The 25,765-nt window shown below is 44.3% G+C and overlaps 1 protein-coding gene across 1 annotated transcript in view; it reads left to right on the top strand.

The window, feature by feature from the left end:
- The window catches only part of LOC115131756 (RNA-binding motif, single-stranded-interacting protein 3-like), a 225,349-nt gene that overhangs the window by 73,572 nt on the left and 126,012 nt on the right, over window positions 1–25,765 (top strand). Inside the window, exon 4 of the mRNA XM_029663709.2 lies at window positions 10,518–10,609. Within this exon, the coding sequence (XP_029519569.1) occupies window positions 10,518–10,609 (92 nt within the window). The remainder of the gene's footprint in view (window positions 1–10,517; window positions 10,610–25,765) is intronic.

Here is a 25,765-nt window from a genome sequence, read left to right as displayed (position 1 = left end):
TATCATCATGAACACATACCACGCTGCATTTTGGTCCGCTTCTCATCAACTCACCCATTCTCCTCCTTTATCCCCATCATACTTTACTTAATTGAATTAATCTGTTGTTATATGTGTGAAATTCGATTCGGTATAGCTTAGTTGGGAGAAGGATCCTGTCTTTCTCCCTGTAAAGCTGAATTCTTTCTCCATGGCTAAACCAGGCTCCTAATGTAACATTTGTATTCATATTTACAGATCCCAAACAAGTTTGTAATTAAGGCACAAGAAAGTTCACACATTCAAGAAGGCATTTCTACAAAATGAAAAAAATGTGTTATAATAATTTTTGACAGCCCTACTGTGCAGACCCAGCAACATAATCAATCAGTTGGACGGGCATATCATTTCCATAGGCTGGCCCATTTTTTCACGGGACCCCCTGTGTGCACGTGCTTGTGCGCATTTTCTTTTTTAATGGGTGTAATAAGACAGCTCGTGAGTTTCAAGTTTGGGGAAGCTAGCAATTTATCCTACCAATCTGCGTGCCAGTTCTGATTATTTTTATATGCACATATTCGTGGAACAGTTTCATTTCAATAATAACGTTTTCGTTTCTCAAAACCATTGTCATGTGATGAGACGAATCATAAAAATCTGAAGTGAATGACAAAAGTTTAAAAGTTCAACTTAAACTTTGGAAAGAGCACGAGCCTCTGCCATATGGACACATTCATACACTGCGATCCATTCGCGGTTGAAGAAATGAAAGCGTAGAACTCGGAGATGCAGTAGTAGGCCTATAACTTCCACCATCAACTAAGTAAAACGCCTAGACCTAAAGCCAGAGGAAAATTCTGGTTCTTTCAATTACATCCATCTCTCTCCTCTGCGTTAGTGTCTGGCCAGAAACAGTTGCTAACAGTTGCCAACAGCAAGCAAGCTAGCTAAATTGCCATAAATGTTTCATGCTTTTCGACCTGTCCCCAAATGAATATAGTTGGTTCAGAGTTCGTTTTGGTATTTCAACCAGCGTGTCATGATCGCGTCTGGTGTGGGTGGACAAAATCAACATGCGTGCGAGCGGTCTGGTCAGCATGTTAGTGGTGTGTTATGCCAATTGGGCACCATATCTTCGACACAACCCTCCCCTTCTTCTTGATGCAAAATGTTTAATTCGACACAAGACACATTATTTTCACACATATTTTAGATGCTTTTCATTGACACCCGCAAGTCATTCAGCTAGACTATAGACTATTGCCACACGCACTACTCAAATTACGGACTTCCCAAACACACTTGTGATTTTAAACAATCCACAGCAATATTTTGAAAATAAGCTAATGATCCTCTGTGCCAAAGTCATGCTCTCTGGTGAAGTATTTTTAATGATTTTATTTAGACAGAAGTAATTCAATAATTTTGGCGAAACATCAATTTACTTTAGGGCAATCCAGCATCCTAACAGTGCACTGTGCACCCGCCAACTTTCCTTTCCAATTCGCAAGAGGCTGAAACCAGAGATTTTTATATAATGACGAGATGCTCATATCTCTGCCCTAACAACTTTGTCCCAAAAGCGGGAAGGCAGGCGACAAGTTTAGGTCTGCATATGATTCCCATAGAAATGATTTCGGCATACTGGACAGATTTTGGCGAGAGTGAGCCCTCTCGCTTCGCCTCTTCCTCTCTGCTTGAAACTATATCACCGGTGAAAGCTTTCAAGTGAGCGAAACAGCGTCCCTCTCTATATATCTAGCTCATGTGTCTGATGCAGTCTGGACAGAAATAGAATGACATGCCATACTCTTTTGGTCCAGACAGCATCAGATACATGATCTACACATACTGAGATAGAGGGGCGCAGTTTTGTTCACTCGGAGATTGATGCGTCTTTCTGTCGGCGAGCATCTCGGTCAAATAAATTATCAATATTTAAATATTTTGTTTGGATGGGTAAGGTGCTACGGTAAAGCGGGACAGGCCTCCTATAAGTCCCGCCCATAACTCCGGCAGTGCTACTGTGAAGTAAGAACTAGCATAATCTGCCCCCATTGGGCTGGCATGTCACATTCTTTAAATATTGTAATTCTATGATACTGTATAAAGCAGCATGGATATTGTCTAAAGTGGTTATATGTATCTCCTCTATTACAGCATGCAAATGCTCTTGATAATCATGTACGTGTGTAACAGCAGTAATTATTCATGCATGTGTGTCATCTGCTCTCTCTCTCTCTCTCTTTGATGACTCACATGGATGTTAAAGATTACATGTGACTATGAGTCTGCCTATGTGTGACTAAACCATTATTCCCATTGATGGTATTACTATAAAGTAGTATGCAATACCACACAGAATCATTAGAGCTAGCAGAATATAGAAATGGGAATTCTGTATCAAAATGGGAATATCAAATTGGGGGGGGGGCAAACAATCCAGACTATTATACAGATAAAGTATGCTAATTTCCCCCGACGTAATTAGGATTAACATAATTTGATAGCGAAATGCATGAATGATGCATGCATGATTGATTCGTGCATTGTAATAGGTCCCTTATCTGGTCTCAGGATATTGTAGCTACGTAGCTTAGCGTTAGCGGTGTAGCCTAAAGTGCATTGCGTTCCATAGGGACCTGGGGCTCTTGCTGCTCTCTGCAGTGCTTCTAGGCTACACTATCCTAACTGACAATTCTGTCTTTATCTCAACAGCAGCAGTTAGAGCAGGCCCAGGAAATGCGATATGGCAGTTCATGTTTTGTCTTTATTCCGGTTACGATTATATATATTTTTTGTATCTGCACAGTGTATCAGACATGGTATATCTTCTCAATAAAAATTGAGCTGGCTTAAATGACAGATATAGATATTTTGTTTGTGTACAGCCAGGATGTTTCAGACGTCAAAGCGATGCCTTCCTCCATTCCATCTCCATGGATGTCATTCTAGAGCACCCTCATTAGAAACACTGTACCGCACCTCATACTTACCTTTGAACAACAGTGTTTTCAGAGCATGTGCAATGTAAATAGTCTGGGTTGCCATTTGATTAAGGCCAGGCACCACAGGCAAAAATTGTGATTTCACTTGTGTCAATTTTCAGATTTTGGGGATATTTTGCAACCATAACTTCCATACGATTTACAAATAAATAAATCAGCAATAACGTATATAAATACTTGATTTGTATCGTTTTATCCCAACCCCGTCAACTATACCTACCATAAATGTTGTTCTTGTTAGCATGTTTCATGTAGAGCTATTTTTAAAACTTGCATCATATCATTCGAAAGCTTGTTTTCCGGAGCATAGCGTTAGCTAGTCCACACATGGCTATATCCTTTGTAGACGTAGTGCTTCATGCTTAAAGAGGAGTAATTTCCTGGCATCCGATTGGCTAATGGCATTTAAAAGCCCTTTCCGGCAACCTGATTGGTTAAAATGCCTCACGTGCCGTGCAGCGCTCCCTTTTTTGAAAATATCTCCCGCGAAGAATCAACGTTAAAAAAAATACAAAATGAGAAAATCTCGAATAATATACCTACAGTATGTGAATAAAAATATGCGATCTCAGTTAGCCAATGCGACAAAAGCAGTGAATGAAAGAAAAAATGCGCTTGATCAGCCTATCGAGGCAGTGGCAGTACAGGTATCTAGAGGAGGGAAAGGAGGTAGCCGGCAGCAGCACGTCTAGACGCAAATTCGTTGAGATGAAGATGACAGCTAGAGGCGATCCAGCAGACAGCCGACAGTGGCTTTTATTCCACATGTCACAAATAAACCAACTTGAACACTGGACTGAAAATCACCATAGACCCCACCAATCAGGGATTCTGTCATTCTGTCATGATACAATGTGCACACTGTGAAGGTGATCGTGATGCATTTAGGAGATTTTACACTTCCTCCAGGCTGCAGGAGTGCTCCAGGGGAGATGTGGCATTTGATATAAATGTGAGGATGGTTCTTCTAGCCCACAAACTTGGACTTGGTTATGCAGCTCTAAAGAAAATAAGCAATGTCCCAGGGATTCCTTCCTTGTGTCTCAGCTCATATCTGAGACATGACAGGAGAGTGACAGGTAAATAAGAAAGGGAGAGTAGCCCATTATTGTCAGGTGACTTGCTGTGTATAAATTATATTTATTTCCTTGCTCCAGCAAATGTATTCAGAGTGAATAAAACAGAGTGATAGGAAAACATAACTATACAACGAGACTGTCACTTAGACCTACAGTGTCATAGGGCTGTAGCCTACTGTGATTACTGAGAAATTAGCTTCACATAAAGTAAATACAAGCTGGTATGCTAATATTTACATAGGGTAACATGCTGATATTTAGTCCTGCGGTTATGTCTGTAACGTCGACAGACATAATAAGTACTCCCCCCCCCCACCCCACCCACACTTTAGTTGCAGAGATTCAGAGAGTGCTACAGTCGATGGAGAGTGCTGAAAAGTTCATTAGAAGAGAATACGCAGATATAGACCCAGACATAGCAGAGTTGCTGAAGAAGGATGAGGATAAAATCATAGACATTCATGTATCGTCTGATGGCACTTGGCACGTAGAGTTGGATTCACTTCCAACTATGGGATAGGTGCGTGCATCGGTTCTGGTACCAGCGAGCCCTAGAAAATGGTGAAGATCCACCCAGTCACAAAAAAACATGGAGGTCATACATTTTTGAACAGAGAGATTGCACAGAAAATGGTACCTGTATATCATAGGATGTCAAATGATAACCTCTTCAAAATAATGTAGCACGGAGGAACCCAGAATGCAAGTGAATGTCTGAACTCTGTAATACGGTCGCGGTGCCCCAAAACTATCTTTGTGGGCAAAAGTTGCATTGACACAGCAGCCAGTATTGCAGTAGCCATGTTCAATGAGGGAGCCACTGCTATATCAAATGTGATAGACAAATTGTAGCTTTACAGCACTTTGGTGACACCGGAAGCAATCAAAGAGGAGTTGTGAGAGCTGATGCTGCTTCAATTGACTGTGCCAAGCGTAGGCAAAGGTCCCATGACACAGTCAAGAAAGTAAAGCGGCACAAGCAACAACTCAAAGAGGGCGTTACATATGGGGAAGCCATAGCTGATTAATGTTCTGTACATTTCAACAGCCATACAAAATCCTTGTATGTGATAAATTGAGCAAAGTGATATGAACATTTGCCCAAAACTGCATATTTGCACAACAGACCAGTATTCAAAGCATATGCTCTATTGCTTGAAACAAATGTATTAAACATGCTAAAGTATTTGTAAAAGGTATATTTTATGTTTATTTGTCAGTTTAGAAGTGATATATGAATGAGAGTTTAATTAATGTGACATATACACTACCGTTCAAAAGTTTAGGGTCACTTAGAAATGTCCTTATTTTTGAAAATAAAAGCACATTTTATGTCCATTAAAAATAACATCAAATTGATCAGAAATACAGTGTAGACATTGTTAATGTTGTAAATGACTATTGTAGCTGGAAACGGCTGATTTCTAATGGAATATCTACATAGGCCTATGGAGACCATTATCAGCAACCATCACAGTCCTCCTACTCGTTCTAACTTGGTGACGCACATGTAGCCTATAACCTGTTTTAGAGAAATGTCATCATCGAATATTGTAATATTGTCTGTTTATATGCCCCCTTTATTTATCTTACGGTTCGGACTTGTTGTACAGGGAGTACACTGTAAGAACGGCCCATGTTCTGAATTCTGTCGCTATACATTTCAAAGGTTCTGAACAAATAGTTATATTGACTACGTCCATCGAGCTCTTGCTCATTGATGTCTTAATAAAAATTATGGATTGACTCGTATACGCTTCTCGTCCCCTTATGCCATAGTTTGTACATCTCAATTGTCAGCCATTTCAGCTATGTTTTTTTAAAGGCAGTAAATGAGGCTGAATGAACTGTTCGCTGCCAGACAAAGCTCTGCTGAAAGCCAGGTGTAGCAGTGGTAAGGTGTTGGGACTGCTGTTGGAACTCTGCTGTTGGGACAGCTTTATGTAGGCCCTAACAGTGTGTGGGCACAGTTTGTCACCGTTATAGTGCAATTAATGTGTTGTGTTGTGTAGTAGCTTTGCTGTCATGTATCCCACATACTTTTTTGCCCCACCAAGATTTACATGCTACAATCGCCACTGCCCATCAGGCAAGTCATTCACAGTATTACATTGCCTATTGTTGTATAATAAAGATAACATTTCACATTGAACAACTACAGTGCTGTTTTTTGTTAACGACCATTTATCATTGTTCACAGCCTCTAAAGCATAAAACCCATCTCTTAAAGAATTCACATTGGAACAGATACGACTGTGGCAAATAAATAAAATATTTCAACAATACAATTCTTTAACTTCAAGTGCTAAAGGTAGTAGCCTACAATTAGGAACAATTTAATTGGACACAGACACATAAAGGTAAAAACACTATCTTAGACCTAGGCCTATATCATCAGATCCTTTGAGAACTTTGGTACATGTTAAGATATGAACAAAGAAACCTAGCCTCAGAGCATATTTCTGTCCTGTCTGTTGGAGCAGGATATGTAATGTCCGTGGTCTTTTCATTGCAAAAGTCCTGATCTGCTCCAAAATATATGTTTGCCGGGGTTGTGTCCAGTCCGGGGGACGCTTTCACATCTCTGGGAGGAAGGATGTTAACATTGCACAGCAGCTGAAAATTGTTTCCATCTGAGTGAAAGCTCCTTGGCCACAACAAAACCAGGCTCCAGAAAATTAAATATTTAAGTAGGAAACCTGACAAAATAGACAAGATATTAAAACCTTGCGTTCCAGCAATAACATTCATTGACACCCAAGTTCAAGCAATAATATAAAAGTACAAAGACAAAATACGTCAAATGTTACTTGATCACCCGTCATCATCTCCTTCTACTGGTGGAGGAGAGAAGGTGTATGCTGAAAGACAAATTACACAAAAATAGGGTAAAACATGAATGAATTAATAATGTCCTATATCTTGTTATTGCCTGTTTACTGCTACAGCTGTACTAAAATGCCTTGTATACACATAACCTGCTTCCTGCCCAACAATAGCAATGCAGACAAAATAACTAGCTAGATTTAGCAAACATTTAGCTTCATAATTACCAGCAGGCCAGATGTAAATTGTATTCATCTACTGTAGCTAGCCAGCTAGTTGAACATGTAAAAAAAAATATATATATATATATAATCTAATAGCTAGCTAGCCAACTTAGCATGTGTCCCTATAACGTAACATGGGGTTTGATTAGCTTTATAATCGATCAGCATTCACACTACAGTGGCTATTTTTGGTAACTAGCTAGTTAAACTTGACAAACTGGCAAACTTGTAAAAAGTTTATCATCATGTCATGCATGCCTTAGCACATCAGCAATCAACACTAAATGCAACTGGCCAGCTCAGCTAGCTAGCTATCTTACCATTGCTTCGTCCCGCCACAAGCCATCTGTAAACAATGGCTAGTTCTGGGACGAAGCGAGCTATAATGGTACCTCCATGCAACTGTCTAGCTAGCTATATAGCTAGCAATGAAACAGCTTTTTGATACAGTTGAGACTGTAACATATTTACATGTAGCTATCTTGGCATTTTAAATGTTGACTCATACCGGTGTATGGATTATGATGATTCGCGGCAGACTGAAACACTTTCAAAATAATCCTTCCCAATCCCACTCGGCTTCAACCAGTCCAGTCTGCTTTAGCCACAGAAAAAAGAGCTGTGTCAATACCAGGAGCTCTACTCAGGACAGCACTGGTATTGATAGATTTAGCTACACTTTGCATGTAGTCCATGATGAAAATATTAATCCAATGGATCTTTCAAATATCCGCGGTTGCAGAGAGCAGGATGTGCCATTTGACAGAGAAGCCTTGAGTGACAGAATGGACTCTTTCTCGTGAGCCCCCTCATTATCTCAACCAATCATGAGTCTGTATTTTCTCTGTGTCTAAACAACTTTGTAATGACCTCCTGAGTGCTGCAGCAGTCTAAGGCACTGCATCGCAGTGCTTGAGGCGTCACTACAGACTACAGTTCAATCCCAGGCTGTGTCACAACCGGCCGTGACCGGGTGTCCCATAGTGCGGCGCACAATTAGCCCAGTGTCGTCCGGGTTGGGGGAGGGTTTGGCCGGGGGTGGCTTTACATGGCTCATTGCGCTCTAGCGACTCCTTGTGGCGGGCTGGGCGCCTGCAGGTTGACTTCAGTTGTCAGTTGAGCAGTGTTTCCTCCGAAACATTAGTGCAGCTGGCTTCCGGGTTAAGTGAGCGGGTGTTAAGGAGCGCAGTTTGGCGGGTCATGTTTCGGAGGACGCATGACTTGACCTTCACCTCTCCCGAGCCCATTGGGGGTTGCAGTGATGAGACAAGATCATATTTGAAATTGTGAGAAAAAGGGGGTAAATCAGCTTTGTGATTTCACATTTTATTTATATTTACAGACTACATACGAGTTTGTTATTAATAAGACCTCGCCTTCTTGATGATAGCGGAGCCACAGGCTGTGGCTCGGGTGGTTCATGTCCTTCATGATCTTTTTGGCCTTCCTGTTATATTGGGTACTGTAGGTGTCCTGGAAGGCGGGCAGTGTGCCCCTGGTGATGCGTTGAGCAGACCGCACCACCCTCTGGAGAGCCTTGCAGTTGCGGGCGGTGCAATTGCCATACCAGAGCGGTGATACAGCCCGACAGGATGCTCTCAATGGCTCTCATCTGTTTCTCAGCATCTTGAGAGAGCAAGTGTTTTGTACTGGCCAAATTACTCTCGTGGGATGACTATATGTATGCAGGAACCCAAACAGTCTTGGCTTTCGGCTTCCCAACAAAATACTGTCTGCACTGTACCATGTTAGACATGCATACTGTAACTCCAGTTATTGAGCGGTTCACTGGCTGTCATATTGAACTCTCTTGTCTTGACCTACATTGTCCTCTCCAGACTCCTGCAACTGGATTCAGTTGAACACTCTCTGTCAAGGCTTGTGTTTGGTATTCACGGGTCATTTGATCGTTTGAGGTCGGGCCGTAGTGCCGTGGCCTTTTGGCCTTGGTCTCTGAATGGTGCCAACCACGGTGACTTTCCAGTGCCATACAGGTAATCGCTACTCTGAGGAAGAATTACTCTCCTATCTCTGCTGAATGTAGGTCAACAATCTCTTTCTCAAATCCCCTTCCTGTTCCAACGAGCATTCCTTTGAAGGGATGTCCTGAAAAGATTATTTTTTATTCTTCACCATTCACCTCTTGAATAATATATTTATAGACCGGTTAACTGCGTCTCAGCTAAGTAGAACAACTAGATCAGTTTTGGCAATATGATTGAATTCAACCTTATTTCACCTCCAGCTCTTACAGTAGTGTTTCCCGAATGAACATTTGTCAGTTCTTCTCCTTCATTTTACCACCCTGTTGTTAATCAGACGTGAGCTCAATTCCGTTCTGCCACAGGTTATGATTTTGCCATTATTTCACGCTCTCTTACCTCTATCGAATGCAGGGAAGTCCAGACACACACATCTGTGTGCGTGCGCACCCGTGTGTGTGTGTGTGTGTGTGTGTGTGTGACTGTGTAGAGGGGAGCCACGCCAGCTCGGCCCGGCTCCCCCCATTATCCCTTTCTAATTACACTTTCCTTGTGAAACAGTGGATCAGAGGCCACCATTGACTGCTTTTAATCCGGCACCAAATTTTAATTAACACCGACGCGACCCCGCCGCTGATACATCCCCGGGAATGTCGGGATCACAATAACTCATAAATCACAGCTGCAGATTTCATTCCCGCCTTTTCACCACTGATGAATTTCCAGAGGGGGTGGGAGAGTTGAAGAAGAAGAAAAAAAAACAAGGGAATGAACGAAGGCTCTTGTACGACGGCGTCAACCTTTGAGAGATTCTGTTTTGCCGGGGAGAAAATTAAAAACCCTGCGAAAAGAAAATGGCTCTCTCTGTGCTAATGGGCTGTTGTTGTGAGGAGCTTGATGGCCAATGTCAGTCACTTCAAATACCAAGGGGTTGAAGGTGTTGTTGTTTTGAGGGGAATTCCTTTCATTAGAAGAATCGATAGGCAGGTTGTTGTTTTTTTAAAGAAATGATTGGCATGTTTGTGTATATACTTTATATATGTGCATTGTTGTGATTCTTTGTATAGTTTTGTTGGAAAAAATGTCTTTAAAAATGTAGCACTGTATAATGTAGACTGTACTGTAGGACTTTAAACTACCGGTGTAGATTCCTTCATTCAAGTGGCTCACCGGCTTGGTTTGTTATTGCTAAACTGTTCATGAATGCTCCTAATTAGCATTCCTAAGCATCCCCATATGAACGTCAGTGGCGCTAATTATTAAGCGACGTAGTGCTTACAAGATATGAGAACTGGCAGCCTCTCTGGTCATATTACCCATCTATTACTGCTACAATTACCAAGCCCTGTCACTCTCTCTCGCCGTCTAAGAACTACACCTGCATTCTCCATCATTCTCTCCTTCTCTCTTTCCCTTCAGGATATGGCTTTGTGGACTTTGATAGCCCGGCTGCAGCACAGAAGGCGGTGTCGTCTCTCAAAGCCACCGGGGTGCAGGCTCAAATGGCCAAGGTAAGAACTGTTAGCACGTTAGCATCGCTGCTATATTACGCTAATATAGGCCAGGCTCAAATAGCCAAGTTAAGGAGCTGTTAGAATGTTAAGCGCCACCCTACACTAATATAGACCAGACTCAAATAGCCAAGATAAGGCATTAGCATGTTAGCATCACCACCATATATGATATTCTAGGCCAGGCTCAAATAGCCAAGGTTAGGAACTGTTAGCATGTCCACAACTTAGCGTCACCCCCACCTACGCTAGGCCAAGCACATTCCTCAGGCATCCCCCTTAGTGGAATGGCTTTGCTCAATAAACACATTTTACAGAGTCCTTCGATGACTTACACCCATTGCATACACTACATTATCAACCTTCGATGACTTACACCCATTGCATACAGTACATTATCAACCGGGTGGTTCGAGCCCTGAATGCTGATTGGCTGAAAGCTGTGGCATATCAGACAGTATACCTTTGGTATGACAAAAAATGTATAATTACGTGTCTAATTACATTGCTAACCAGTTTATAATAGCAATATGGCACCTCAGGGGTTTGTGGTATATGGCCAATATACCATGGCTAAGGTCTGTATCCAGGCATCGTGCGTAAGAACGGCCCGAAGCCGTGGTATATTGGCCATATACCACACCTAGGGCCTTATTGCTTATACAAGGTCAGCTCGCTCATTACTGAATATGGGCTTTTACAGTTGCATGGTCTGGGAGAGAATCACCAGGTGCCATGTGGTGGACACTGTCAATTAGGCTGTGCTCTGGTTGCAGTGGGCATAGCCGCCTGTCATGTGCTCTTTGATGTGAAAGTGGAAGCAGGTGAGAGGAGCTGGAACATGAGACCCCAGTGAGCTCCACAGCCTGAGAGAGTGAATGGCCATACCATAAGGCCAGGTAACTAGAGGCTTAATTGAACATTAATCAGACGTTTAACGTGTACTGATGCTGCTGGCATTGGTGCTGATTGGAACTGTGGTGGTGATGATGAGGAGGAAGATGAGAGAGAGACTTCGATTTTTGTTCACTATTCCAATAATGATGATGGTGAGGATAATGATGCTAGAAATTATGATGAAGATGATACCCCCATTATTGTGATGGAATATAATGGGAGTAGCAGCTAGAGGGGAAATTATATCCTCAAATGCACAATTTACCCATTTCCTCTCTTCACAAGGTGTCTGTCCTTCCTCTAATATTTATAGGAGGCCACACACACAGAATACAGATTAGGGTGTATGCTTTTTCCATATTTCATTTAAAACCTTTCTTTGAATTGCTTTCTGTTGTCAGTCAACATTCCCAGGAGTTGGCGTTTGTCCCAATATAAAACAGTGGGCCTTTTTACAGTGTTTGTGTGTGTGTGTGAACGTACTCTTGAATATTTCCGGCCACATGAATTAAGGTCAGGCATTCTCTACTACTGTCTTTTTATCCCACTTCTGAGAGACATTAAGTCGTTTAGTTTTATTGACTCTCTGTATCTCTGTTTACTTAGTCTCTCCTCTACTTGCTCGCTGTCTCTCTGTCTCGCTCCATCTCTTTCCCTTTGCGTCTCTCTCACACAAACACACAGCCACTCACACTCCCGTCTTACCAAGTGTTTGCCAGCCATACATTCAACAAGGGCAATTTAGTCCCACCCGTAATTAACGTGGCAGTCTGTAGCTGTGACATTGAAACACCGGTTGGTTTGCCGCCAGAGGCATCAAACAGGAACCCAGGTGAGCATTACCATCACATCCTGCAGGTGTAAATCATTGTGGCGATGGCTGCCACCCCCGATGACTGAACACGGTCATGCTGGGGCTCATTCTCTTCATTCTCCACGCCCCGAGGCTCCATTTTTGTCACGTAGATCTCCAGCAACAAAGTAATAAACGGAATTGCGAGTCAGAGCCAGAGGCTTTGAGCTCGTTAAATAAAACCGTCGGAGTAATCAAGTTGCGCCTTCTTTTCCCGCCGCGGTGCCATTAAAAGGCTTTTATTGAGGTGCATTATTTTAAACACGGCTGCGAGGGAGGGAAGAGAAGAAGGTAAGAGAAAGGTGGAGAAATGGCTCTTTATTTCTTCTTCCTTCTCCCTTTTTGTATGGATGTCCCCCCCCCCCCCCTCTGAATTGGTAATACCAAGGAAATGTGAAACATTGGCTTCCTTTTATTTCCTCCTCCCCCTTGGGGACTGTGACAGCATGAGGGAGGTTGAGAACCATAATTGAGGTACCTGAAGGACACTTCCTTTTGCCTCCCTCGCTGTCAGTCACCTACAAAGCAGCAGCTTGGGCGAACGTGTGTGCGCGTGCTAGTGTTTGTGCGTGCGTCTGTGTGTGTGTGTTCATCGGTGGGGGGGGGTCCTAGCTGAAGACTTCATTCTCCATGTCACTGCGCGTGGAATGCTTTTTCTCACCGTGCGAAGACTGACATTAAAAGAGACAGAATGATAACAAGTAATCGGTCCGCTTCTCCCATCGAAGATGCATTCCTGTCAAAGAGCTCTCCTCCTCAACTCTCCACAGGCTGCCATTTTCCCCTTGAGCCAATCACACTGAATTATGGGGTGAGCGCCCTCGATTGTGGTGGTTGTGTCGGAGAAGCAATTCCACCTGACAGCTGCTAGCTCTCAAGACAACAACCCAGTCTTTATGGAAATGATCTCCCTACCTTTGTCTTTGTTTGTCTTGTGCTTGCCGAGATGAAAACAAAGCTCACCCTTTTTCTCTCTCGCCAAGCTACCTGAACCAGCCCAGATTAGCCATAGGGTCCCCAACATCACATGGATATTTACACATCACACTCCCTTGACATACAGATTTACATTCACCTTGTATCTCAAATCACTGCCTCCTGAGCTAACAGACATTACCGTGTTTATTCTCCAGTAATAGCAGAGGCAAATCGGAAACGCGGGAGAAAATAAATACTTTTTTTAAAAGCCCAAAATGAGAGCCTCAGGTTCATTTGGATGTGGAGGGTGTTATCGGGGTTGTTATTGACATGTCGTATGTGACCGACCGTCTCAAATCGGTCTTATTTAGCAACATTTGAAATAGTTTTTAAAATGTTTATACATTGGATAAAAGTAGAGACTCAGCGTTAGGTTGAGTTTTACCCTCTCTTAACTTTCGGGCTGTTCACCCTCTCTGTCTCTGCTCGCCCTTCACTTTCTGTCCACATTAGAGTGAGGGGGAAATATCTGGCCCATCAGGCAGCTGTCTCTGTTTGCCGTTTGGACATTTAAGGGACCATGGAATTGTTACGGTAAGGTTTGGGCTTCGGTCAGCCCAATAAAGGTAGAATAACGGAGATTGACATTCCTATCTCTCAGGGGAAATTTCAATATTGCATTTATATTCATACAAACAGCGAGGAAGCTCCCTGTGGGTGGTCTGGGCAGTCAGCGGTGGTATGATTTTCATTATTACCCTATTATCCTTTTAAGGGTGATTTCTTTGACACAGTTCCTGCACTGACGCCCCTTTTACAATGCAATGAGACGAAGGGGTGACCTCTGGACTCCAATCAAACGGATGGTTGACGCCGTTGTTGGTGTGGCTGAGAATAGCTAGGTTAGCTTAGCATAGCCGCCCTGCACCACAGGCTGAGGTCAACTTTGGCTTCTTCTCAGGCAGTGGGAATCTATTCAGAAAGAAAGGATAATTGGCTGGACTAAAGGATACAGGTGCCGGTTCAGCATCCGTCTCTCTCTGCAGTTTGTGTTATCCCACCTTGAATATGATGCCATTTCAGCAAGACATTGCGAGCTGTTTTTCATAAAGCATAATGGTGTCATCCAGAATATAGTGGTAATAAGCACATTTCCCGGTGTGGCGCCATCGAGACTGGGGGTGTCATAGAGATTATGGTGTAGCCTAGTAGAGACGTTTTCTAGTTCCTCCGCTCCGTATGTGTCCGCCTGTCACAGCCGCTCTTTGAATACGCCATATAGTTGCATATTCTTGTATCCTTATCAACCCATTCCTCCTTTAGTTTATACTATACGTTTCTCCCCCTCGTGACAGTATGACAGTATCACTGAGTGTATGGGAGGCTGCGAAGCCTCCCTAGGTTCCCCAACACATGTATATTCCTCTCTCTTTATCTCTCTACGTGCATGCGTTGCATAGACGCCTCGCGCTGAAGCATCGCCTCACCTTAGCGGCAGCGCGCCTCTCGACCCTCCCTTTCCCAAAGTGATACTTTTGAAGGGCAAAACCAGCGCGAGTGAGAAGGACCATCTGACTAGCTCCCAATCCCGTGCCCCGTCATTGGCTCGCACAGTCTCTGCGCTCTAATTACGCTTCAATCATACGGAGGAGCGCGGCGTGCGGTAAATTATTTCACAGAGCAGCTTGGAGACGTGCAGAGAGAGAGGGGTTTGGCAGAGACCGTGTCACCACAGACAGCCAGCTGCAGCAGGAGACAGGCCAGCACTAATGAACAAAGTTACAAACTTATCAGAGGGAGAGAGTGTCTGGTCTGCCACACTCCCTCTAGAGGAGCGAGAGTTACAGTAACCTTTAATGGACATTGGCATACATCACCATCCCAATACACAGAGAAAGACTTTAAATTGATATGGGATTTCTTTTTAATTTTGTTACTGTTTGTTAGAGTTTGTCGTGACTCTGCTTTGTAATTCAATTCATTATACGATCCTATCTGTAGTTTGAATGGCACTACGAACAAAGACGAATAGTATTCTAATTAAAGTAACATTGGGGCTTTATTCAGTGAATAGCTGTCTATTTTGTTACCAAATTGCCTAGCAGTGGCCCTGAGCCCAAAACGGTGTATTTCAAAAGGAGTGAAGGCCAGCCTCAATATGCTCAATGCTGCCATTGCGTCGCTTTGAAGCTAATATAAATACATATAAATACGGCTTTTCAGACTCAACAATGGCCACCGTATGCAGTTATTCGAATCCCTTTGATGTGGCAACTGTGTCAAGCCCCTCCCTTAATCCCTCAATTGATCTGTGTCCACTACCAGACTGAGGGAGAGCCATTTCAAAGGGCCCCTGATTCCACCATCGCAGACAGACCCGACGAAGCAGCACTTTGCATTAGTTTACCCATTTGGTCAGAGAAAGGACAGCGATGCTCAGGACGTGTCTTCAATTGAAGCGATGCTGGACAAGGCTGGATAGTGTTTAAAATCGGTATATTGTTATGCCTTCATGGTGTTTTACCTACACTGTAATCTGTGCATTTTACATCTAAATTGTGGAACAGCAGTGTACTTAGCAACATATTACTTACAGATTGTCAGAGAAAATGGCTCATGTCAGGGGCTCAGAGGTTTAGTGAGGTTGAGGTCCGAACATTTTTAGCTGAAGCTCATTTACTGCATTTCAATGCATATTGTAATTCCCAACAGTAATTTAGTTATTATTATTATCCCGAGTGGCGCAGCGGTCTAAGGCACTGCGTCGCAGTAGTCCGGACCTACGCACACACTTGTGTGTTTGTTCCTTTGATGGGAGTATGTTGTGGGCTTGGTAGGCGGATGCGGCTGCAGTAGAGAGCTTTAAGCTCTCCCAGCTCTCTCCCAGCCCAGGCCTTCCGTGCGAGCCGCTGATTCAGTTGCCCCATTTCAATTTGTCTTCATCAGTCATACCAATTAACTCGGGGATTAGATTCCTCGCTGCCAGCAATCTCCGGCCCTCCTCCCTACCCCTCCCTCGTCCTACTCTCTCTGCCAGCATGCACGGCCCTGACTATACACATTATAGATATGTTTAAATCTACGCTCCACTAACAGCTCCCTTGTAGACATTCTTATCACTGGAGGTTTCGCACTCCCAACTGACGGTCTTCTTAGTATTCTGTGTGGTGGGTGGACTTCGGCGTATCAACAGAATTTTAAAGGAGAGGAGAGACTTCTTGACCATGTGTTTTCTTAAAATTCAGTGTGGTGGACGGCCTACTATTTTGCCGTTTCCACACATTGTAAAGGAGACTACTCATTTTCCTCTACCTGTCATCCTTCACGAGGCATGAGAGGGCAATTTCCCCTTACAGCCTGGAAACGGTGAACTGTGAGTTTCCCCTCCGACCGAACCAGCAGGAAAGTACCACGAGTGCCAACCTAAACCATGCAGTGAAGTAGTAGGAGCTATTTAAAGCTAAGGGAATCCAAATGACATTGAATGACGAGCCTGTCCCTGCTCGTGCTCCTGAAGCAGGTTATTTTCACGTTCACACACACACGTGGCTTATTTCGTTTATTAGATAAGCCACATCATGCTATCGCTTTTTTAATTTTATTGTTATAGCGCTATGCTGTCATAATGTATGAATTAAGCTTCCATACATTTAGATGGAGAGAATAACATAGAATGTATGCGTGAGGTAACATTTCTAGGGGTAATTAATCTGTAGGTTCTTCTTTCTAAACACACATTAATCCACCGCCTTACTGTGTAACACACACACACACACACACACACACACACAGTAGACGAACGAAAGCGCCACTAGCCAGGCTATGTTTAATTCACTCTCAAATGTAACACGATTAAGGTACCCTCCCACCATAGCACAGTTACATATTCAGGGCTTAAAGCTCCTGTCTGCGTGAGTTTACATTTCTACCGCGCTGAGAAAGCCTCTCAACGTAATTAAGATGTAATGCTAATTCTGGGCGCTGCTGCACAGTCTGTTTGGATTTCCGACTGGCTGCCGATGGTAACACAAACAAATAGTGCCGACCGTGTTACGTGCCTGGCCATTAACGAGAGACTAATCACGCAGGAGTGAGGCTCATGGTCGGGTTTGTCCTTCTCATCCCGTGACAGTCTGGCCGTCACCGGTTCGTCACTGTCTGTCTCTGTCTCTTTTTGGCCATCTGTCCCCCCCCACCATCACCATCCCTCTCTCGCTCTTTCTCTCGCTCGCTCTCTGGTTCTCGCTGTCTCTGTCTGTCTCTCTCTCTCTGGTTCTCTCTCTCTCTCTCGTTCTCTCTCATGTTCTCTCTCTGCAGGCCCCTAATGAATTGTGCAGGCATGCCATGTTAAATTAGACTGACAGTTTCCATCATATTGGTAGGGTTTGTACTGTAGGTGGACTCTGAGACAGAGCAGCATAGAGCTCTGACCATGTCAAAAGGCCCACGCATCAGCCAGAGGCTGCCTAGTGACTGTTGATGGATGGGGAACTGTGACACCCATGTCTCTTATTCAGACTAATGAGGGAGAGGGAACTGAGGGAGTAGTGGGCTCTGGCTTTGGCAATGCCGTTTTTTTCCCCCTCCATCTGAATGTCACTGTGTGTGGCGGTGTGTCTGTCCAATCTCTGCTAGTGGTCTCTGAGTGGGGGGTGAAAGGTCAACAACAACAAAAAAAGAAGAGAGAAGTGAATGTAAAATCTGCATCTTCGGGATGAAATTAGCCTTTGAGTTTTCGTCTCTCTGGGGGGGAAAAAAGAAGGAAAAACGTGAGGGAGTCACTCTACTCTCTCAGGTCCCCAAAGTCAAGGTCGACCAGGAAACCAGACTCACCCATGAGCTGCCCTTAATGAACCTCTGTCCCAGCAGACGCATGTCGACTGACTGCTGATTATTGAGCAGGGGAGGTGTGTGCGTGCGTGTGTGCATGCTTGCGTTCATGTGTGTGCACGCATACGTGTGTGTGATGAGGGGGTCTCTTCAGAGTTCACATATGAAGCTGTCTCCAGGGCCTCAGTCAGAGCAGAGTGAGAGCCAGTCAGCAGTTCAGAGACCACGGGGGCAGGCCAGATACTCGGGGTAGAAATTATCACCATCTGCGGGGTGATTCCTCCACACCACATTTTCCTGTCCAGGGTTGTTTACCCTACATAACATACTGTACATCAGCACATCCTGAAAACAGACCGAGCCCTCCTCCGGGGCTGTTAACCTTGAGCCCTGTGTGGATCCGGGTGGATGATGCATGTTTGGCTGTGTGTGCTTGTAAAATCACTGGGAAATATGCACGTTTAACTCTTCTTAGACATAGTGTTTTGAGTATGTTCACATTCATCTAGTTCAATGAGATGTTGACTCGCTTGTTTACTTAATGAAATTTTCAAGGAAATATACACATTTACACGTCAATCACCATAGTTCCCTCTCCCTCGATGATCCACTTATGTTTGAAGGTTGCTCACATGGCTTGGCTGTGATTCTTTCACCCTCCCCCCTCCAAATCTGTGATGTGCGTGGGGTGTCTGCTGTTTAAATGTGTTCTCTCCTCTCCGCCTCTGCATTGTGTCAATATTTTGTCTGCGTTCTGTCGTCTGTAATTTGCTGCAGAGTTGTCGCCTGTGATGAGTCTGTTATGTCTTTGCCTTGGTTATGTCTCACTCACTTCTAGCTTCCTGTGCTAAGGGTGCTCCTCCTGTACCGCGTTTATTGTGTCTGGCTTCTCGTGTTTGGTCTGTGTGCTATGCTTGTGTTGCGCCCGTGCTTGTGCCACTGTTATCATGGCATTGTCTTTGTACTTTCTCTATGTTGTCTTAGTGTTATCTCTTTTGATGTTAGTGCTATCTCTTTTGATGTCAGTGCTATCTCTTTGTTGTCCGTGCGTTATCGTCTCGCAATCAAGGCAATGGCTTTGTGTTGCAACACCTAGTATAATCGTCACGCTATCTTAAATGTTATCTTTTAGTTAGAGTTGTCTTTGCAGTAGTCAGTAGTCTTATCTAACTCGCATCATCCCCTCTGGTGTTATCTTAGTATTTTGTCTTTGTAGTTTTGTGATTTATATCATTTTGTGTGTGTGTGTGTGTGATTCCTCCAGTGTTTCTGTGTTGTGTGCTCATCACGTCCTCCGTGTTTGTGTTTACACGGCTACATGTCTGTGTTGTCCCTGTGTCGTTATGTTTGGTGCAGAGCAGACCTGATTGAAACCAGATGGCTAGTCTTTGGGAGTCTGACAACTGAAGAAGTAATGGCGAAAACAGTAGACAAGACGAGAGAACCAGACATGCCATCAACTACAGAGAGAGACAGATTTATGCACAAGGAGCATCCTATCTGGCTTTCTCTCTCTCTCTCTGCTGGGATGTGACGTTCACACAGATGCCTCCTGCAATAACCGATGGAAGAACACGCTAACTATCACATGCATTATGAAGCAAGCCGTCAAATAGTATCATGTCTTTAGGTTCCATGTTGTGTAATCTGACTCCAAACCGTTAAATATTTCCGGCTGTTTGCTCTTTTCCTTCCTAGCCAGTCTGACGGCGATGTTTACATCCGATTGTCAAATAATATACATTTACAGAACATGATACTCAAACAGGAAACCCTAAGGCCTTGACGTTACTTCTGCTAGCTCCCTTGTGTGAACAAATCAGTTGCGTAGGAATTGTACAGTACATTCGCCAAACGGCCTTCGGGGTACTTTTGTATTTTGCGAATACTGGATAACCCGAGGCCTGTTGAAGGTGTGCTGCCCCAGGACTGTGTTAGAAGAGAAGAAGGATTCAAGGATCTTCCCGAGCCAAGCCAGGGACGTTCCCTGACCCGAAGTTCCCTATAAGAAAGATCTGGAACAGACGGTAGGTTGGGAGCCGTTGCCATCTTGAATATTGGATCACTCCCTCGCCACCCTTTTGAGGCAGATTGAGTGGATGCTGCACACAGAGCTCATCCTCTGCGTGATGAACACCCCTTCGGTACGTCACATGATCCCCCATCTGGCCTGGCTCTGCTTGAATTTACAGGCGCAGCTTGGACGGTGTTGCAAGCTGTAACCTTGTTTAATATTCGCCATGACGACAGGCATATAGTATTCCCTAACAGGTTTTAGCTAAAAGCAAGAACGTGGATGTTTACAAAAAGCATTGGCAATTAAATGAAAAATGCAAAAAAGGGCTTTGTGAGAAACTGTGCGGTTGTTGTATCCGGATCTGACTCCTTTTCCTGATAGAGTGGTTCATCAATCTCCATGGAAATGGTCACACCTGCTTCGATAGCTAGCTGGTGGCACAGTGTTGCCTTGAGAGAGGGAGGGAGCAGAGAGAGAGTAGAGAGTAGAGCGAAAGAGAGAGGGTGGGGTCTGAGAGATCCAGAGGAAGTATAAATGTGCCTCCAATCGAATTATTGGCCAATCAAGTCATAACGTGAGCAATTCAAGGCCTACATCAACGGGGATAATCTCGTTGGCTGTGCATTAGGGGCCTGAGAGGATATGGGGTCGGCGAGGAGGGGGGTGGAGCTCTTAGTGGGTGCGCTCAGTGGGGGGTCTCAGAGGAAGAAGATTCTTTGATAGGAGTTGAGAGATATTTTTCACGTTGAATGAGGGGTGGATGGTGGAGTTTTAAATAATGTCTCGATCTCTGCCTTTGGTGTATCGCTGTAAGAGACCGGGTAGAGTAGAACGGTTGATTTCGCCTGTGTTGCCATCTGCTTCTGTCTCATTGGTCATTGACAACATTTCTCATGTGTCCAATTACGAAAGAGGATTATGATCTGTTTGTGTGCTGTCTAGTGACCCCTGGTCATATCTGACTCACCGGAGGTATACAGGAGATTTTGTCTGTACATAATTGTATATTGCAGTACTACATATTTGCATTAGTATTACTGTATTTGCTTATACGGTTGGCTCTCAAATGTTGTCTTTTAACACAGCTTTTGTTCACAATATTTCACCATTCTGACCCAGCTGTGGCAGATCTACAGCTCGCTCCATTGTTAATAACCTATGGGGTTTGACGTCTTCAGCTGTGTGTATAATGCCACTCATTGTATACATTCAGTGTAACATCTCCCAGCTTTGAGGTAGTCAACCAGGAGGGCTTACACCTGGAGAATCACTATGAACACACAACTACAACATGCCTGGCGTTTGAACAGTAGGGGCTCCAACAAAGACTCCCTCTCCAAAGCCGATGTTGGTTTCCGGAGGTTTGACACTGGCGTGGAGCGCTAATCAGGCTCTGTTTCATGGCCTTGGAAAGGGTGGCCCCCCCAGAGAAAAGCCCTGACAGTTTTCCATGCGATTTGCATGTGGAGGGTTCCTTAACCAGCTCCCCTTGCTCCGCCTCGTGCCCGGGTATCCGCATAGTAGAAACAGCTGCCAGGGGAACAGCTTGTCGGCGGGAGGGAGGGGAAAAAGGGAGAGAAGGTAATCACTTTTGGAAAAATACTGCTTCTCCGGACCCTGCCAAGAGCTCGTTTGTGTTGTGGCTTTTCTACTGGAAGCCCGTTGCTTTGGCTCTCTGGCTTCTTTGGTTCTGTTGGTTCTGGCATCCGCTCTCTCCAGAGTTAATACAACAATGAGGGGTTTTCGTTAAAAAGCGTCTCAATGGTTGTAAATGGACGAAAACAATGGACAGGAGAATGATATTGGGGGGGGGGGGGGGGTGAAGGCATGTGTCTAAGGATGTGAGAGGCCCGAAAAGAGTTCTACAAAAGTGTAGTATTATGAAATCACGGCTGACTAGGGGGAGCAATCCCCTTTTATTGGGGAGCATGTCCTTATTTCCCTGTGGCACGACCAACACATCTGATCTTTCCCCAATTCCCTGAACCAGAGCCACCCCAACTGACTGACTACAGCCTGTGTCACGATCATGCAGTCCCGCCTTTGAAACGTGCCCAGGCAACTGCAATATTCTGCGTGTTGAGCTATTTTAAAATGCACATACATGTACAGTAGCCGAGAACGGATTATGCATAAACAGTAGCATCCCATTCAGCCAATCAAGCAGATCAGCTTGAGGGGAAGTGACAAGTTCAGCATTGTGCTGGTTAACATCTTATGAATACCTTCTTCTCTAGAACAGATGGCCTGGGTGTACGGGATACAGCCAAAATAACCCTTTCCCGTCGCAAGGAAAAAAGCCTGTTTGAATTCATCTGTCTGTCATAATCAGTGAGTATTTGGGGGGGGGGGTAAACATTGTTTTCACACACACGTGCAAAAAACAGAAGCCTTTGAAACTTTGCATCATTTTTGATTGAATAGCGCCTCATTATTTACCGGCAGCTTATCGTCTTCCATCTACTAAGCTTCGAATCTCTGTGATACAGTGTCAGTCATGGGAGATTGGAGTGGTTTTAGCTATCCGGAGGGAGAGGAGTGAAAGAGGAAGAGAAGGAGCGGTGAGAGGTGCAGGAGCTAGCGGAGGAATAGAAAGGAAGGAGCTGTACAAGTTTGGCGGAGGTATATAAGTGTCCCTGTCAGCCTGTAATGACTGTGTGTTGGAGGCCGTTCAGAGACTCTGGACCTGCAGGGGAGCAGCTTTCACTTCCCCTGACACACATTCTCTCTCACACACACACACACACACACACACACACACACACACATCTACTCTCGCTTAGACAGAGGGATGAGTCAGAAGCTCTGCTGGCTACTGTCCCTCCCTCCTCCTCCTCCCTCTCTTCCTTTCCATTTCCCTCTTTTCTTTTCCTTTCCTCTCCTCACCCTGCTCTACAAAGGTATGTTTAATACATAAGGGCCCTAATCGCTATCGCAGCTGTGTCGGTCCCTCCAACCGTCTGGCTCTACGCTGTGTGTTCTTTCTCCTCTCTTCCTCTCTCATCCTTCTTTTCCGGTCTTCTCTCTTCTGCACCGCGGGATCATACAGAGAGGCCATTCTCATAGACCTCTGTCCTCAGGTGTCAAGTTCTCTTTCTCTCTCCCTCTGTCTTTCTCCCTTTCTCTTTCTCCCTTTCTCTATCTCGCTTTCTCTCTCTCACCATTCATTATATATGCCTTGTTGGACTTTAAACACCTCACATGATTATGGTGTGTAGGAATGAGGTTGAATAGGCCTCTGTTACCTGGTAACTACATTCAATTGCGTTCATATGCGAATAAGTACAGTAGGCTACTTCTTTGAATTTTTAAAAAAACACCATGAATTATTAACTCTTAAATGTAACTACATGTAATTTATAATGTAATCTACGTCCTCCCAGAAAGTAACTATTTATCCTGAGAAGACTCTAAAAAATAACTAGTAATGCTGCACACTCAAAGAAAGGTTCAAATCTTACCATTCTGGTAAAATAACTATAAATTGTTGAAGTGTAGTCACTTTTGAGGACACAAGCTCCAAGTTAACAGTGCAAATAAGATACAAATATGGAAATATTTATTATGACGTTTTTCTTATTAAACAAAACTGTATGAATTAGGCTTGAAATTACTTTCTAAATATATAGTATAATCAAATGATAATCACTAACTATAATATTTCACCTTCCTTATAACTTTAAAATACATGTATGTTTATTGTTAGAGAAAATGTGCAAATTTTCTGAAGGTCTCTCGCTAAAGGTCTGTCTCCCATCGCTGTGAACGTGACACAGAGCTTTAGCTTTGGGAACTCGCCTTTCATCTCCTATTAATCTGGTCCATCACATTTTTTTTCTGTTTAAAATCGATGAATTATTTTAGATTAACGGCTATAAATCAATCTATAGTGATGAAACCACTCTCTCCTGCTGAGCTAAGATGTAAGGATTGCAGACGTGCTAGGGTTCAGTCAGGAGTTAATAGACAGTTGAAAGAGCGAATTAAATTGTATCCCAGCTTCAAATGGTTTCAGATTTCACATCCCACATCACACCGGTGGATAAAATATACTATTGTGTCTGTGGGAACCAGGGCTATTGCTCAATGCAAGCCATTTTGATCTATGGTGTCCACAGATCGATTTATAAGCAAAAATGGCAGTTGTAACCGGTACCAGAACCACACAGGTCCCCTAAACATCGGAATTTACATCTAAAAGGTTTTTAAACAATGTAAAATGTTCTCTGGAATCATTTCACATATTTTGGAAATGCAGAAGAGAAATGTGTGATGGAGCACCTCTGTATATACGGTTGTGTTATATGACCAGGGCCCGTATACACAAAGCCTAGGGTCAGTTTAGCCTTTTAGATCATAATGAATAAGATTATATGGATAGATCCTAGATCCGCACACAGAACAGAGAGCCTCGCAGCCTCTACGAAGTAGACAGATCTGTGGCGTGCCATCGTTCAGCTCGTTGCATAGCCATCAGTAAATGCTGTCAAGTGAGCGCCACTCAATCCCACAGCAATCTCTCCCACTGTCCTCTAGTAGTCTCCCTCTCACCCGCCATCAAAAACACGCGAGGTGGAGTCTCCTCTCCACCGCAGCAATGGATGCAAACGGAGGCGTGCGTTGGGGAAACTGGCTGACATTTGTGCGTCTGATTAGAGCACGAAGCACAACACTTTGTAATTGATTGTGGCCACGGGCTGCTCACGCTTGCCTCGCCTCCTCTCCCTCTCCCTCTCCCTCTCCCCCTCACCCCATATAGCCTCTCAGAATCACTGCACCTCTCTACGCCCCATTAGCATGGCTCACACACATGCATGCACACACACACACACACACACACACACACACACACCCCGTCCGCTCCACTGCACCCATTCCAATAACAACCTTTTAATGGGGCTGTGGTTTAGTTGAGCGCCCAGACTATCCCATCCCGGAAGCGATGCATGGAGGCTCCCATGAAACAGGATGTTTATCCCACCGCCCGATCAGTATATAGGCCCTACAGTATAGACATTGCTCCTATAGACAATGTTTGGTGTCTGAATTAATTCTATAGGTCTAGAGACGATGTGTTGGGTCAAGAGGTTAAAGGGATACTTTATGAAAGTGTAGGCAATGAGTCCCTTTTATCTACTTCCCCAGCGTGCTAGCAGATACCCATAGACTTCCAGTCATTTAGCTATCACTAGTTAGCGTTGGCTTACGAAGCTACCTTTAACTTCCTTCATACCGGACACAGAGACATACAAATGGCATCCACGAGTTCATCTGAGTAGTAGGTAAAGGGGTCTCATTGCCAAAATCCCGAAGTATCTGTTTAAGAGCGGCAGAGAGTGGGAGAAGAAGAGGAGAATGGAGTGGAACAAGGGAGGCAAGGAAGGAGGGCGAGATGGAGAGAAGTTGTGCTGAGTGGCATGTTTTTGGAGGGAGGAGAGGAGTAGGGGAAGGTGCTCTCTAGTAATTAACAGTGGAGCTCACCCAGGGAGGCTCCACGTGTCGAGGAGCCATTAGACACGTAGCAGGGAGCTATGCACAGAACAGGGCGGCCATTCTGCTGACTCTGCTTGCGGCAAGCCTCCCCCACCACAAGGAAGGAACGACACAGCCAGGAAAGGTGAGGAGGCAGGAGGAGAGGCAG

Source organism: Oncorhynchus nerka, linkage group LG7, assembly GCF_034236695.1.
Source record: "Oncorhynchus nerka isolate Pitt River linkage group LG7, Oner_Uvic_2.0, whole genome shotgun sequence".
Classification (NCBI taxonomy): Eukaryota; Metazoa; Chordata; class Actinopteri; order Salmoniformes; family Salmonidae; genus Oncorhynchus; species Oncorhynchus nerka.
This window is presented reverse-complemented; position numbering and strand designations above follow the sequence as displayed.